General features: G+C 40.9%; 1 protein-coding gene across 19 annotated transcripts in view; it reads left to right on the top strand.

Moving 5' to 3' along the window:
* The window catches only part of ABI3BP (ABI family member 3 binding protein), a 298,503-nt gene that overhangs the window by 13,943 nt on the left and 269,938 nt on the right, over positions 1 to 14,622 (top strand). Inside the window, exon 1 of one of the 19 annotated variants that reach the window (XM_055567944.1) lies at positions 5,140 to 5,850. The exons of the other annotated variants lie outside the window; for them this stretch is intronic. Within the exon in view, the coding sequence (XP_055423919.1) occupies positions 5,820 to 5,850 (31 nt within the window). The 5' untranslated portion in view covers positions 5,140 to 5,819. Of the gene's footprint in view, positions 1 to 5,139; positions 5,851 to 14,622 lie in introns of those variants that run through there. 19 annotated transcript variants of the gene reach the window in all.

Here is a 14,622-nt window from a genome sequence, read left to right as displayed (position 1 = left end):
TAACCATGGGCTTCCCTGGTGGCTCAGACAGTAAAGAATCTACCTGAAATGCAGGAAACCCAGGTTTGATCTCTGGGATGGGACAATTCTCTGGAGAAGGGAATAGTTACCACTTCAGTAGGAGCCTGGACGGCTGCGGTCCATGGTGTCAGACATGACTGAGCCACTAAAACTTCTCCTTTTCATATGCATTCCAGCTCATCTTCTTCCTGCTTTATGTTAAGGATAATTTATGAGCACATAGGATGACTTATAATCTGAAACACAAGTGTGTTACTCTGTGTCTCTAATAAAATGAGAGATCTCTCTGAGTGGAGAATGAACCCCTGCTAGCACGAAGCAGGGGTTACATCGCTTCCGACAAGATGCCAAAGTGGAATTTCAGATTCACTTCCTCCTTAAATGACATCCTTTGATTTTTTTTCCAATCTGTTAGCGGATAAGAAAACGTTCTGGTTTTCCAAGGGTCCTGCTGAGAGTCTGCTGGGTACACGTGTGTGGGTGTGCAAGCCCTAACAGGCCTTTCTTCTCTGAGAGAGGCAGATTCTGTCATTGAAGGAGGGGATTGGGGCGCCTGCCAAAGTCGTGCTGGCAGAGAGCTCTGGAATCCAGGCCTGTTACAGATATGCCGGCAAGGGATTCAGGGCAGAGTTTCCTTCTCCTTTCACTTTCCCAGATGGAGTTAAAGCATCTCGAGCCAGTAAGTTTGGGATCAGGTATCAGATGATCTGAAGAACGGCCCCTCCCTTCCTTTTGTGGCTCGTCCTCTTCAAATACTCCAACAATCCTGCTATCGCAGAGTGATTTTCTAATTACTCATTCTCTTACTAGAATTAGGAGGAAAGCAATGCTGGCCATGTTCTGCCTTTGAGGTTTACCCTAAACTGTAGTTTCATTATGAACTGGGAGGATTAATATTGGGAAATAGTGATAGGGTCTATCAAAATCCAGGAGTCACTGTGGGCCTGGTGAGTGACTTGACCTCTCTGAACATCAGAGCTGCTTCCCTGAAAAAAGGGAATAATAAAAATAACAGTTCTCTTTTTAGCTTCCACTACTAAATAATACTAGGGTGACTTTAATGGATTTTTTGGGAATATTTATTTTTTATTGGAATATAATCGCTTTACAGTATTGTGTTAGTTTTTGCTGTACAACATCGTGAATCAGCCCAATGAATACATATATCCCCTCCCTCTTGAGTCCCCTCCCGCCAACCCCACCCCACTCCTCTCAGTTGTCACAGAACACTGAGCTGAGTTCCCTGTGCTGTACACTAGCTTCCCGCTAGCTAGCTATTTTACACAGGGTAGTGTGTATATATCAATGCTACTTTCTCAATTTGTCCCACCTTCTCCCTCTCCTCGTCCCCTGAGTCCACAGTCTGTTCTCTACATCTGCACCGCTATTCCTGCCCTGCAAATAGGTTCATCAGTACCATTTTTCTAGATTTTTGGTAGTAATTTTCTTAAGAGGGAATGTGGATGACCAGCCACAATTTTGGAAACTCTTCACCTGCCCTGGCAGCCAGAGAAAGATCTAGATGCTCTTTTCTCCTGGACATTTCCTGAAAGTAGGCTGAGCTGAAAGAAGGCTTTGTTGCTGGAGGTCAGAGTCTCATGTGTCGGCCTGTCAGGTATCAGCCTCACAGTGACTAGGGCCTGAAGACCAGAGTTATGGCACTGTGGATTTTTAAAATACAATTCTTGTCATCAGCAGCTCCTGTTCTCTTGTTCAGCTCTCCCACAGCAGGGTAGAAACTTTCACTCAGAAATTTACCTTTTATTGTGAAAGATTTGGGAGTATGGATCATGGTCTCTGGTCATTTTTCCTCCATGTATGTTTGGGATGTGGTTCTGTGTAATTTGACTTTCCTGTGAACACCTGGCCTGTTTGGTTGATTCTTAGGTATGGGTTGGTCTGATGTGGTGACTGATCAGTCCCCTCAAGAGACTCTCTTTTTTTTCCTCCCCTCCCTCTTTTTGTTCTTAATCTTCCTTTCCATTCAGCCTCCTTCTCCCTCTGTTCCCTTTGGAATTTCCTCCTTTCCTCTTTCCGCCTTCTCTCAACACCAGAAGAATCCTCAGAACATTCTCCGGGCTTCCACCCCCACCTTCCACCACTGGCCGCTTTGGCCCTAGTCCTTACCTCACAGCTGACTCTTCTGTTGGAATTCAGCAGGAATCATCCCTTTGGAAGACAGTGCACACTTTGTATTTTTTTTCAAGGAAGGAATGGATGTTTCTGTGTCATACTGAATGTTCCACTTGACTACAAATATCATGGTTTCCTGCTCATTTATCTTGGCATCAGCAAATTTGCAAAAAGCACAAATTTACATTAATTTGATAACCTCTATGCATATCAGTTCTCAAGGCAAGAATACTGAAGTGGTTTGCCATTCCCTTCTCCAGTGGACCACATTCTGTCAGACCTCTCCACCATGACTTGCCTGTCTTGGGTGGCCCCACAGGGCATGGCTTAGTTTCATTGAGTTAGACAAAACTGTGGTCCTAGTGTGATTAGATTGACTAGTTTTCTGTGATTATGGCAGAAAGTGAAGAGGAACTCAAAAGCCTCTTGATGAAAGTGAAAGAGGAGAGTGAAAAAGTTGGCTTAAAGCTCAACATTCAGAAAATGAAGATCATGGAATCTGGTCCCATCATTTCATGGCAAATAGATGGGGAAACAGTGTCAGACTTTATTTTTTGGGGCTCCAAAATCAGTGCAGGTGGTGACTGCAGCCATGAAATTAAAAGACACTTATTCCTTGGAAGGAAAGTTATGACCAACCTAGATAGCATATTCAAAAGCAGAGACATTACTTTGCCAACAAAGGTCCATCTAGTCAAGGCTATGGTTTTTCCAGTGGTCATGTATGGATGTGAGAGTTGGACTGTGAAGAAGGCTGAGTGCCGAAGAATTGATGCTTTTGAACTGTGGTGTTGGAGATGACTCTTGAGAGTCCCTTGGACTGCAAGGAGATCCAACCAGTGCATTCTAAAGGAGATCAGCCCTGGGATTTCTTTGGAAGGAATGATGCTAAAGCTGAAACTCCAGTACTTTGGCCACCTCATGCGAAGAGTTGACTCATTGGAAAAGACTCTGATGCTGGGAGGGATTGGGGGCAGGAGGAAAAGGGGATGACAGAGGATGAGATGGCTGGATGGGGTCACTGACTTGATGGACGTGAGTCTGAGTGAACTCTGGGAGTTGGTGATGGACAGGGAGGCCTGGCGTGCTGCGATTCATGGTGTCACAAAGAGTTGGACACGACTGAGCGACTGAACTGAACTGAACTGATGCATATCAGATTGGACAAACCATATTATGTCTTAATACCACATATGTGTGTGCTAAGACACTTCAATCGTACTCAACTCTTTGTGACCCCACAGAGTGTAGCCCGCCAGGATCCTCTGTCCATGGGATTCTCCAGGCAAGAACACTGCAGTGGGTTGCCATGCCCTTCTGCAGGGGATCTTCCTGACCCAGGGATTGAACCTGGGTTCAATTGCAATGACTGAACCTGGTCAGTTGCAGTGACCAGGCTTCTCATTGTGTTGGCTTATCTTATTGCTGAGCATGGACTCTAGGGCATGCAGGCTTCAGTAGTTGTGGCTCTTGGGCTCTAGAACACAGTCTCAATAGTTGTGGCACATGGGCTTAGTTGCTCTGCAGCATGTGAGATATTCCCACCCCAGGGATCAAACTCATGTCTCCTGCACTGGCAGGCAGATTCTTTACCACTGAGCCACCAGGGAAGCCCTTAAATGGTTTTGATTATGGTATAAGTTAGTATGTCCCTTTACGTGTGGCAATAACATATGCTTGATAAATGCCAGATATCATAGTGTTATTTTGTAAGGTAACTTTTTTATTTGTTCCTTATTTTTGTTCCAGGATAGCTATTGGTATCTGATATATTCAAGAACTTTGCAGAGAACTTTGCCTTTTCCAGGGGGTTGAGTTGGATCTGCAGTTCAAATGCCATGTTTCTCTTCATTTGACTGGTAGCCAGTATTGCCATGAAACCAAGTTTCTGTGTCAACTGTTCCCATGAAATAGGATCCTCTAATTGACAATTGGACTACAGTTGTGGCATTTCATATCATTTCCACATACCAGTCTCCCTCTTTGATCTCGATTTCTCTCTATTTTCTTTGCTGTACTTAACAGATGACTTCCAAATTTTCATCTCACTCTTTTTAGCCCTCCCATTTTCTGCTTTCATGTCTTCTTCAATGTTCCCATCCTTGTGCTTAGAACACCTTCCACTATCTCTGCCATAGAAACTATATATTCTCTTGGCTTTTAGACATTTTTGGCCATGATCCACAAAAATCAGATCAGATCAGTCGCTCAGTCGTGTCCGACTCTTTGTGACACCATGAATCGCAGCACGCCAGGCCTCCCTGTCCATCACCAACTCCCGGAGTTCACTCAGACTCACGTCCATCGAGTCAGTGATGCCATCTAGCCATCTCATCCTCTGTCGTCCCCTTCTCCTCCTGCCCCCAATCCCTCCCAGCATCAGAGTCTTTTCCAATGAGTCAACTCTTCGCATGAGGTGGCCAAAGTACTGGAGTTTCAGCTTTAGCATCATTCCTTCCACAGTAATAATGATCCACAATATAAACTTAGGTGTTGCTGCTTACACAGGTATGTGCCATGCTACACTGTGTGCCTGTTCTCCTTGTAATACAAATCAAAAATAAATATGAAATAAGATAAAGTCCTAGAATGGACTAAATTTGGTGTGATTCACCATTGATTTTCTTATTGATTGACATATTGGTATGTGTGGTTTATGGTCTTGCTCTTATACAGAACAACCTTGTTGCAAAACTCTTCATAGACAGCATTTCACTGTTTTTCCTATCCTGTTTGGGGAACGGTAACTTGAATTTAAAATACTGATTTTACAACAAAATCACCAGAATAACTAATAAAAATATCCTTGAATCGCCTAAAAAAGTAACAATATTTCATATTCTAGTCAAAATTCTTTCTCCACATACTCTTGGCAAGAAATCCCACTTTCAAAATTTTTCACCAATGTGTCAGTGCTTTCTCAAATACTTTCAGGTGCCTTTCTTAGCTGTTTACAAGGAAGACCATTTAGTTTTAGAAGACCCTAAATTTGTCAGGTGAATTGCATTATATAACACTTGCTCTCAATCATCCATTCAATCCAAGCATCTGTTTTCACTTGTGTGAGAAAATTAAGACAAGTATTTACTGTAGTGTTTTCCAGAGTCATCATAACCCATGGCTCACATGTCATCTGTAAGGTTTTTGTGGTATCCCAGAAACATCCATTTCAAACATTCCTTTTCATGGCCAGAGGTTCACAGGCCACAAAGGAACCACAGATATTAACACTAAGTAAACTTCCTGTAAGTTATGTTATCAAACAATTTCAGTGGAATTCAGGGATAAGCATTTAGTGGAGTCAAGATCCTTTTAGGGATGTCTCTTTCTAGGGACTTTGTTATTATTTTTTAGTGAAAAATATATTATTTTATTTTCCGTCTGTGCTGGGTCTTCATTGCTGCACTTGGGCTTTCTCTAGCTGTGGTGCACAGGCTTCTCATTGTGGCAGCTTCTCTTGTTGCCGAGCACAGGCTCTAGGTGCTCTGGCTCAGTAGTTGTGGCTTCCGGGTTCTAAAGCAACAGCTCTAGAGCGCAGGCTTAGCTGCTCCACGGCATGTGGGATATTTCCAGACCGGGGATTAAGTCTGCGTCCCCTGCATTGGCAGATGGAGTCTTAATCTCTGGACCAGCAGGGAAGTCTGGGACTTTCTTATTTTGTGAGGATGTTTGTTTCTTTAAAGAAGGGAGGAACAGGTACCACCATTTATCTGCTTTTATCTAAAGTCTCTCTCCCACCTAACCTTCTTCCTTATGGTACTTGCATCCTACATCCATCCACAAGGCCTGGTTGTGGAAGATGATTAGATGGGAATCGGAAAAGAAGCCTCTAAGTTTTGTTTTATTGAGTTACAGCTGTTAGACAAACCTGGAGATGATCATTCTCCAACTATATCGAGGAGCTAGGAATCACTGAGTACAGTGGTCCTTAAGTTTGAGCAAGCATCAGAATCATCTTGCTAAAGCTCAGCCTGCTGGGCCCATCCAGAGTTTCTAATTCTAGACCTGAGGTCGGGTGGTCCAGAGAACTTGCACTTCCACAAGCTCCCAAGTGATTTTGGTGCTATTGTTCCTGGGGCCACGTTTTGCAAACCACTGACTCAGTGAATCTGTTAAGTATGCAGAGTTCTATGTCCCCATCCCTCCCCTTGTTCCCTCCACCCTCACTATAGTCATCCCAAATTCCAATTTAGTAATCTGATAATCTGTATGTTAAATACTATCACTGATGATTCCAATGAGATTAACTGTGTAGGGAGAAATAATACTGATTGGTTTATATAACTAGTACCAAGCACTGGGGCACTAATTCAAAGAAAGTGGTTAAGAGGAAATTGGCTACCTTCCTATAATTCTATAAATTTGAAAAATCTGTGCTTTTTATTTGCTCAGCATATAAGAGATTCTGAGTTATAATTACCTAACCTCATAAGAGATTCTGTGTTATAACTACCTAACCCAGCTGTTCCCGTATGATGCATGACTGCACAAAATGTTTAGCTTGAGACAGGGAGAGCTGTAGTTATTGTGATGAAATTCTGTTTGCCTTTATACTTAGAAACCATTCTTTGCATAGCAAGCTGGAGCATGAACAGCATTCACCATTAATTAAGCTTGTTTAGTGGCAAGTAATGTTTAAATCTGGGACTGGAAAGTTTGGGTGACATTATGAGATATTAGTGAGAGTCATTCTGTTTGTGTAAATGTATGTTAAAGTTAATGCCTAATATTAGCCTGAAGCGTCTGTTAAGTGTAACCCAAACTCAAAAAGCCCACTATAAAGTATGAACAGTTTACTTCACCAGGTCAGTTAAGAAAAAGACAATTGTGAAACTAAAGGTGAATTTGATACTTCACGTAAAAGTGCTCTGTTATTCTGACTTACATAAACTGTTAACTTGCCAGCCTTTTAGTCAGTATTGGGCATCAGCCTTTTGTTGAACATGAGCTGTGACATTTGTATTTGGCAGCCAGCTGAAAACATTGTGTACATAGCTTGCAAGTTAAGAGTTCTTTTTCTTAGCTCCAGGAGTCCTTAAAAGTCTTCAAGTTGTACATACAGTAGCACACTTGTGGATTTGGACATTTTGGGAGGAGAGGTATTAGTTTTTAAATATTGAGATTCCAAAAAAAGTCTAAGAGCCAATGAAAGTTCAGAACCATCTGTCTAGACAGATGCCTTTCACTGAGTTAGATTTAGGGTGCATCAAGTGAGTGGCTGGAAGGATCACCACTATATTGATAAAACATGCAAAAAGGTCTTTGAGATGGTCCATGAAAAATCTCAAATTTCATAACTAAAGATGTTAACATACAATTTATTTTATGTAATTGATTTTGATATGTTGTTTAGTCACTAGGTCATGTCTGACTCTTTGCCACCCCATGAACTGCAGCATACCAGGCTTCCCTGTCCTTTACCATCTCCCAGAGCTTGCTCAAACTCATGTTCATTGAGTCAGTGATGCCATCCAACCATCTCATCCTCTATCATTTCCTTCTCCTCTTGCCCTCAATCTTTCCCAGCATCAGGGTCATTTCCAATGGGTCAGCTCTTCGCATCAGGTGACCAAAGTATTGGAGCTTCAGCTTCAGCATCAGTCTTTCCAATGAATATTCAGAGTTGATTTCCTTTAGGATTGACTGGTTTGATACGGTACAAAAAAAAATTAAACATAGAAGTATAGGATCCAAGATGACCTTTACCTTCTGTATTTGCCCCTTATAGAATCCCCTCACACATGGAATCCTTGCTGGCCTACAAGTATGGAAAAACCCAAATGAACTTTTTGGCCAACCCAATATATCCCTAAATTCCCCCAGGAGCAAATGGGCCTCCTGGGACAAACCTGGATCAGGCCAGGCTCTCATTTCCTTATCTTTGATTTCATGCTGAAGTTTATGCTGTAGCATTCTTAATGTAATTATATCTTCAGATTAGGCCTTTGTGAAATTTCTTAAGTTATACAGGAAAAAAAATCATTTTATAAACACCTAATGTATAATAGGTAGAATAAAGATATAAAGAGAAAAATGGTTATAGTTGTTAAATTTATATTTTAGCAAAAGAAACAGATAACTAAACAGGATAATACAATGTAATAAAGGCTGTAACAGAGGAATGAATACAGCTGCATTTGGGCATAGAGAAAAAGGGGATTCATTTTGCTTGGAAGAATTAGAGAGACTTTGAACAGGCTCTTCTCTGCCATTTGAAAAATTTTTATGGCATTTCCAGAAGTGTTAATTTTTTAAAAAATACTTCAAGTGGGGAATTTCTTTACATGGGCTATCTGTGGAGGGCAAGCAAATTTTTCTAACCCCAAACCAGAATGCATGGTAAATATAAAGATATTTTTGAAGAAACAGATGGTATAGTCACGAACTAGGACAATCCCAGAATACTCAAGATGTTCTAACTATATTTTGCCTACAGTGTACTTCATTAATGGAGAAGGCAATGCCACCCCACTTCAGTACTCTTGCCTGGAAAATCCCATGGACGGAGGAGCCTGGTAGGCTGCAGTCCATGGGGCTGCTAAGAGTCGGACACGACTGAGCGACTTCACTTTCACTTTCCACTTTCATGCACTGGAGAAGGAAATGGCAACCCACTCCAGTGTTCTTGCCTGGAGAATCCCAGGGACTGGGGAGCCTGGTGGGCTGCCGTCTATGTGGCTGCACAGAGTCGGACACAACTGAAGCGACTTAGCAGCAGCAGCAGCAGCAGTACTTCGTTAATGGCTGCTGTTAGGACTTTAAGGTGAATGCATTTGCTCCCTTGAAAAATACCATTGTTTATAAAACGATTACAAAGAAAAATCGCTGGCACTTATTGCCAGTTACTAAGACCTTACTAGCAAAGCATTCAACAAAAACACAAAATTGCATAGGCAGTTTCCATCCAGTTGACTAATTCCTTGGCCAGTTAATATCTGGGTTACTTGGGTTACTTGGATGATACAGGTCACAGGGGACAGGCTCATCCCCTAGTCCCAGACCAAACTCCTTTCTAGATCCTGAGTCGTCTTCTAATATGTATCATCATTCAGGGAATCACAAGGCCCCATGTGATCTCCCGCTTTCATGCAGATTCAAGGCACTATGGACTTGACCTTCCCAAAGCACTCATCATAGCTGCCAAGGAAGGGCTGTTTGAGCAGTAAAAACAGCTCATTTCCTACCACTCCTTTTTCCACTCTCGATTAACACATCTAATTAAGCAAGAAAAATATTCAGACTTTTGAAGCAAGTTCTATTTGTAGATGATCCTGTGGACAAAAAAAAAGTCAAGAGAAGGCAAAAAACTGAATTAGATCTGAAATCATCATCCAAACAGGCAGCATCTACTAAAAAAATCATGACTGTGACTTGCTATCAACCACTTCAGAATCCTTGTCCCAGTATGTCTGTGAAGTGTGGGACCCCTTCATCTTCACCAGCCCTCTCCTCCAAGGAAGCTGTGGGGCTCCCTCCTTAAGTGAGTTTGCTTCTCAGACTTATTCATTACAAGTGGGAACGTATTGATTCTAGGTTCAGTTTTATCTTGTTTGCAAAAGTTTTGTTTTATTTCAGTTTAATAAAATAAGGAAGAAACTTCCAGTGATGAAAGGCTTTTATCTACATTCAAATGTAAACATTTTTGACTTTCTAAATGTCCTTATTTCTCTTTTTCCTTAGGCAATGTAATGGCACCAGTATTCTTTAGGAAACTTCCTATACTGTTATTAATATGCCTGGTTATTAAATAATCTTTAGATCAATACATTAAAAATGACTAACTTATCAAACAGAAGAAATTTTTTGTCCAGACTGCAAACAAAATGCTTGTCATGTCTTACAGAGATTGGGTCACAAAGCACATTTAGGACAGGTTTGATGTTCCAGAGTACCCCTCTCTTGGGATACCTGTTTTTCCTCTCTGCACCCTAAAGTTAAATGTTACTGATTTTAACATTGTGTTGCATGTGGTAGTTTTCTATCAGAACAGATCAGATCAGATCAGTCACTCAGTCGTCTCTGACTCTTTGCGACCCCATGAATCGCAGCACGCCAGGCCTCCCTGTCCATCACCATCTCCTGGAGTTCACCCAGACTCACGTCCATCGAGTCAGTGATGCCATCCAGCCATCTCATCCTCTGTCGTCCCCTTCTCCTCTTGCCCCCAGTCCCTCCCAGCATCAGAGTCTTTTCCAATGAGTCAACTCTTCGCATGAGGTGGCCAAAGTACTGGAGTTTCAGCTTTAGCATCATTCCTTCCACAGAAATCCCAGGGCTGATCTCCTTCAGAATGGACTGGTTGGATCTCCTTGCAGTCCAAGGGACTCTCAAGAGTCTTCTCCAACACCACAGTTCAAAAGCATCAATTCTTCGGCGCTCAGCCTTCTTCACAGTCCAACTCTCACATCCATACATGACCACAGGAAAAACCATAGCCTTGACTAGACAGAACTTTGTAGGCAATGTAATGTCTCTGCTTTTCAATGTGCTATCAAAGTTGGTCATAACTTTTCTTCCAAGAAGTAAGCATCTTTTAATTTCATGGCTGCAATCACCATCTGCAGTGATTTTGGAGTCCCCAAAAATAAAGTCTGACACTGTCTCCACTATTCCCCCATCTATTTCCCATGAAGTGATGGGACCAGATGCCATGATCTTCGTTTTCTGAATGTTGAGCTTTAAGCCAACTTTTTCACTCTCCACTTTCACTTTCATCAAGAGGCTTTTTAGTTCCTCTTCACTTTCTGCCATAAGGGTGGTGTCATCTGCATATTTCAGGTTGTTGATATTTCTCCCGGCAATCTTGATTCCAGCTTGTGTTTCTTCCAGCCCAGTGTTTCTCATGATGTACTCTGAATAGAAGTTAAATAAGCAGAGTGACAATAGACAGCCTTGACGTACTCCTTTTCCTCTTTGGAACCAGTCTGTTGTTCCATGTCCAGTTCTAACTGTTGCTTCCTGACCTGCATACAAATTTCTCAAGAGGCAGATCAGGTGGTCTGGTATTCCCATCTCTTTCAGAATTTTCCACAGTTTCTTGTGATCCACACAGTCAAAGGCTTTGGCATAGTCAATAAAGCAGAAATAGATGCTTTTCTGGAACTCTCTTGCTTTTTCCATGATCCAGCACATGTTGGCAATTTGATTTCTGGTTCCTCTGCCTTTTCTAAAACCAGCTTGAACATCTGGAAGTTCATGGTTCACATATTGCTGAAGCCTGGCTTGGAGAATTTTGAGCATTACTTTACTAGCGTGTGAGATGAGTGCAATTGTGTGGTAGTTTGAGGATTCTTGAGGCATTGCCTTTCTTTGGGATTGGAATGAAAACTGACCTTTCCAGTCCTGTGGCCACTGCTGAGTTTTCCAAATTTGCTGGCATATTGAGTGCAGCACTTTCACAGCATCCTCTTTTCAGATTTGAAATAGCTCAACTGGAATTCCATCACCTCCACTAGCTTTGTTTGTAGTGATGCTTTCTACGGCCCACTTGACTTCACATTCCAGGATGTCTGGCTCTAGGTCAGTGATCACACCATCGTGATTATCTGGGTCGTGAAGATCTTTTTTGTACAGTTCTTCTGTGTATTCTTGCCATCTCTTCTTAATATCTTCTGCTTCTGTTAGGTCCATACCATTTCTGTCCTTTATCGAGCCCATCTTTGCATGAAATGTTCCCTTGGTATCTCTAATTTTCTTGAAGAGATCTCTAGTCTTTCCCATTCTGTTGTTTTCCTCTATTTCTTTGCATTGATCGCTGAGGAAGGCTTTCTTATCTCTTCTTGCTATTCTTTGGAACTCTGCATTCAGATGCTTATATCTTTCCTTTTCTCCTTTGCTTTTTGTGTCTCTTCTTTTCACAGCTATTTGTAAGGCCTCCCCAGACAGCCATTTTGCTTTTTTGCATTTCTTTTCCATGGGGATGGTCTTGATCCCTGTCTCCTGTACAATGTCACAAACCTCATTCCGTAGTTCATCAGGCATTCTATCAGATCTAGGCCCTTAAATCTATTTCTCACTTCCACTGTATAATCATAGGGGTTTGATTTAGGTTATATCTTAATTTAGAGAAAAGCAGCAAATGACTTTTTTTACCTTTCTAAATTTTAAACACAATTTTGTTGTTGTTGTTTAGTTGCTAAGTCATGTCTGACTCTTTGTGACTCCATGGACTGTAACCTGCCAGACCCCTCTGTCCTTGGGGTTTCCCAGGCAAGAATACTTGAGTGGGTAGCCATTTCCTACTCCAGGGAAATTCCCAACTCCAGGGGCTATTCCCAACCCAGGGAGCGAACCTGCGTCTCCTGCATTGGCAGGTGTATTCTTAATCACTGAGCCACCCGGGAAGCCCTTAAACACACCACAGAAAGACGTCATTTCTGTCTCCTGTTTGTCTACACCATTGTTCCACCCAATCCTAGAAATATTTTGTCAGTTTTAATAAAGATATAAAATATTTCCATCACCCCAGAAAATTCTGTGTTCCTTTGTAGTCACTTCCTTCCCCTAACCCCCAGGTCCTGGTAACCACTGATCTGACCCCTATAGTTTTGCCCTTTCCACACTGTCCTATAACAGAAGCATATATTATGTGGCCTTTTTTGGTCTGGCATTTTTCATAATGCTTTATGATATATCCATGTTGCTGTTGGTATTAGTAGTTTATTCTTTTTATTAGTAGAATAGTATTCTATTATATGGCTGGACCACAATTTGTTGACACACTTACCAGTTGATGGACATTTGGGTTGTTTTTAGTTTGGGACAGTTATGAATAAAACTGCCATATATACAGGGCTTTGTGTGAACATACATTTTCATTCCTTTTGAGTGGGATTTCTTTGTCAAATATTAAGTATATATTTCACCTTAAAAATGCCAAACAGTTTTTAAAGTGGCTGTAGTACTCTTTATCAAAAAGTATGAAGATTTCAGTTACTCCACATACTTGCTGTTACATGATATTATCAGGTTTTGTTTTTAATTTTAGCTGTATAGTAGGAATGGGACAGATAAGTTTTGAATCCATACCTTTACACCTTGGAGACTGACCCAGAATTGATAGGTATTGTTCTTTAAAAAAAATATGAGATCAATTTTCGTAGAAACCAGTATCTTTTCTAAAAGGTAAATTAGTTTACGGAAATTCAGAGTAATTTCTTATAAGATAAAATTTGGAACTAGGCTACATTTGTCTGGTATACATTCAATAAGTCTTATCTCTATCCTTTCCTATATCTTATATTCAAGAGTCATCATAGCCCAACCATTAAAATTATACAATCTAAATTGAATTGTCACATAGGGTTTCTTTTTCTTTTTTGTTCTTTCAGCTTTAAGTCTCAGTTTAAGGCTGATTTCACACTTGAAAAGACACACCTTGGGGGGTTTTTTTGTTTGCTTTAGTTTTTTAAAAACGTTTATTTTATGATGGAGTTTAGTTGATTTGCAATGTTGTGTTACTTTCAGGCATATAGCAAAGTGATTCAGTTATACATATACATATGCCTATTTTTTTAAAAAAGGCACTTTGAATGACAGTCCTCTCAATAGGAAAATGCTAAGTAAATCCATGCATCTCGTGTAATGAAGAAATGAGATCCCTTTTCTTTGTTCATAAGCAAGGTATAGTTGGAGATAGGAGGCATAAGGCGGACAGTCACTGGACTTGAAAGCAAAACACCTCAGTTTTAGTCTTTACTCTTTTTCCAGTAGGATGGGTGATACTGAGGTAAATTAGTCCCTTTGGGTCTTAGTTTTCTCACCTAAAAACACAGAGCATATTTCAGTCAATTTTCATCACTTGTAGTAGTTACATTCTATAAAGTTGCTGCAAATACCAAATTAACAAACACCAATCAAACCATTGTTTCTAGGAGAAACACAGGGTTAGTTTCTTGCAAGCCTCTGGTCACATTTTGGTAATCAATCACTACATAACTTTGCTTTGTCTATGTTTCTGTTTAAAGACACCATATTTAATCTATGCTGTTGATTTATTTAACACATAATCTACAGCCAACAGCACCATAGTTCATGCCTCCTGAACAGAGCTGATCTAACACACATATATTTTTTTCATAAGGTACAACACAGCCTTCTTGTGCTTGTACCATAAACAGCACTTCAGCACTACACTCGGGGGCCATTTTAAACTGTGAAATCACCTCCAGAAAAGCACAAAAATGGGAAAAGTGTAGCACTAAATAGACTGTGCACAGTCCACTTGTTTACAGTCAAAGAGCTGAAATAAGGAAGTAGATTGTTATCCTATTTGACCTCAGCTGGGGAAATGTACATTGGAGGACTCACACTTTGTGCACGTCCACAAATGACTGTGAAAGTGCTGTGAATATTGATTTTGGAATTACAAATGAATCTTAGAGAGTAGACTAATTTACAAATACAAATTCTGCTATAATGAGGATTGATTGACTGCATTTGCTACATGGATCATGTGTGTTGTTTATG

This window comes from Bubalus kerabau, chromosome 2 (genome assembly GCF_029407905.1).
Source record: "Bubalus kerabau isolate K-KA32 ecotype Philippines breed swamp buffalo chromosome 2, PCC_UOA_SB_1v2, whole genome shotgun sequence".
NCBI classification, from domain to species: Eukaryota; Metazoa; Chordata; class Mammalia; order Artiodactyla; family Bovidae; genus Bubalus; species Bubalus kerabau.
This window is presented reverse-complemented; position numbering and strand designations above follow the sequence as displayed.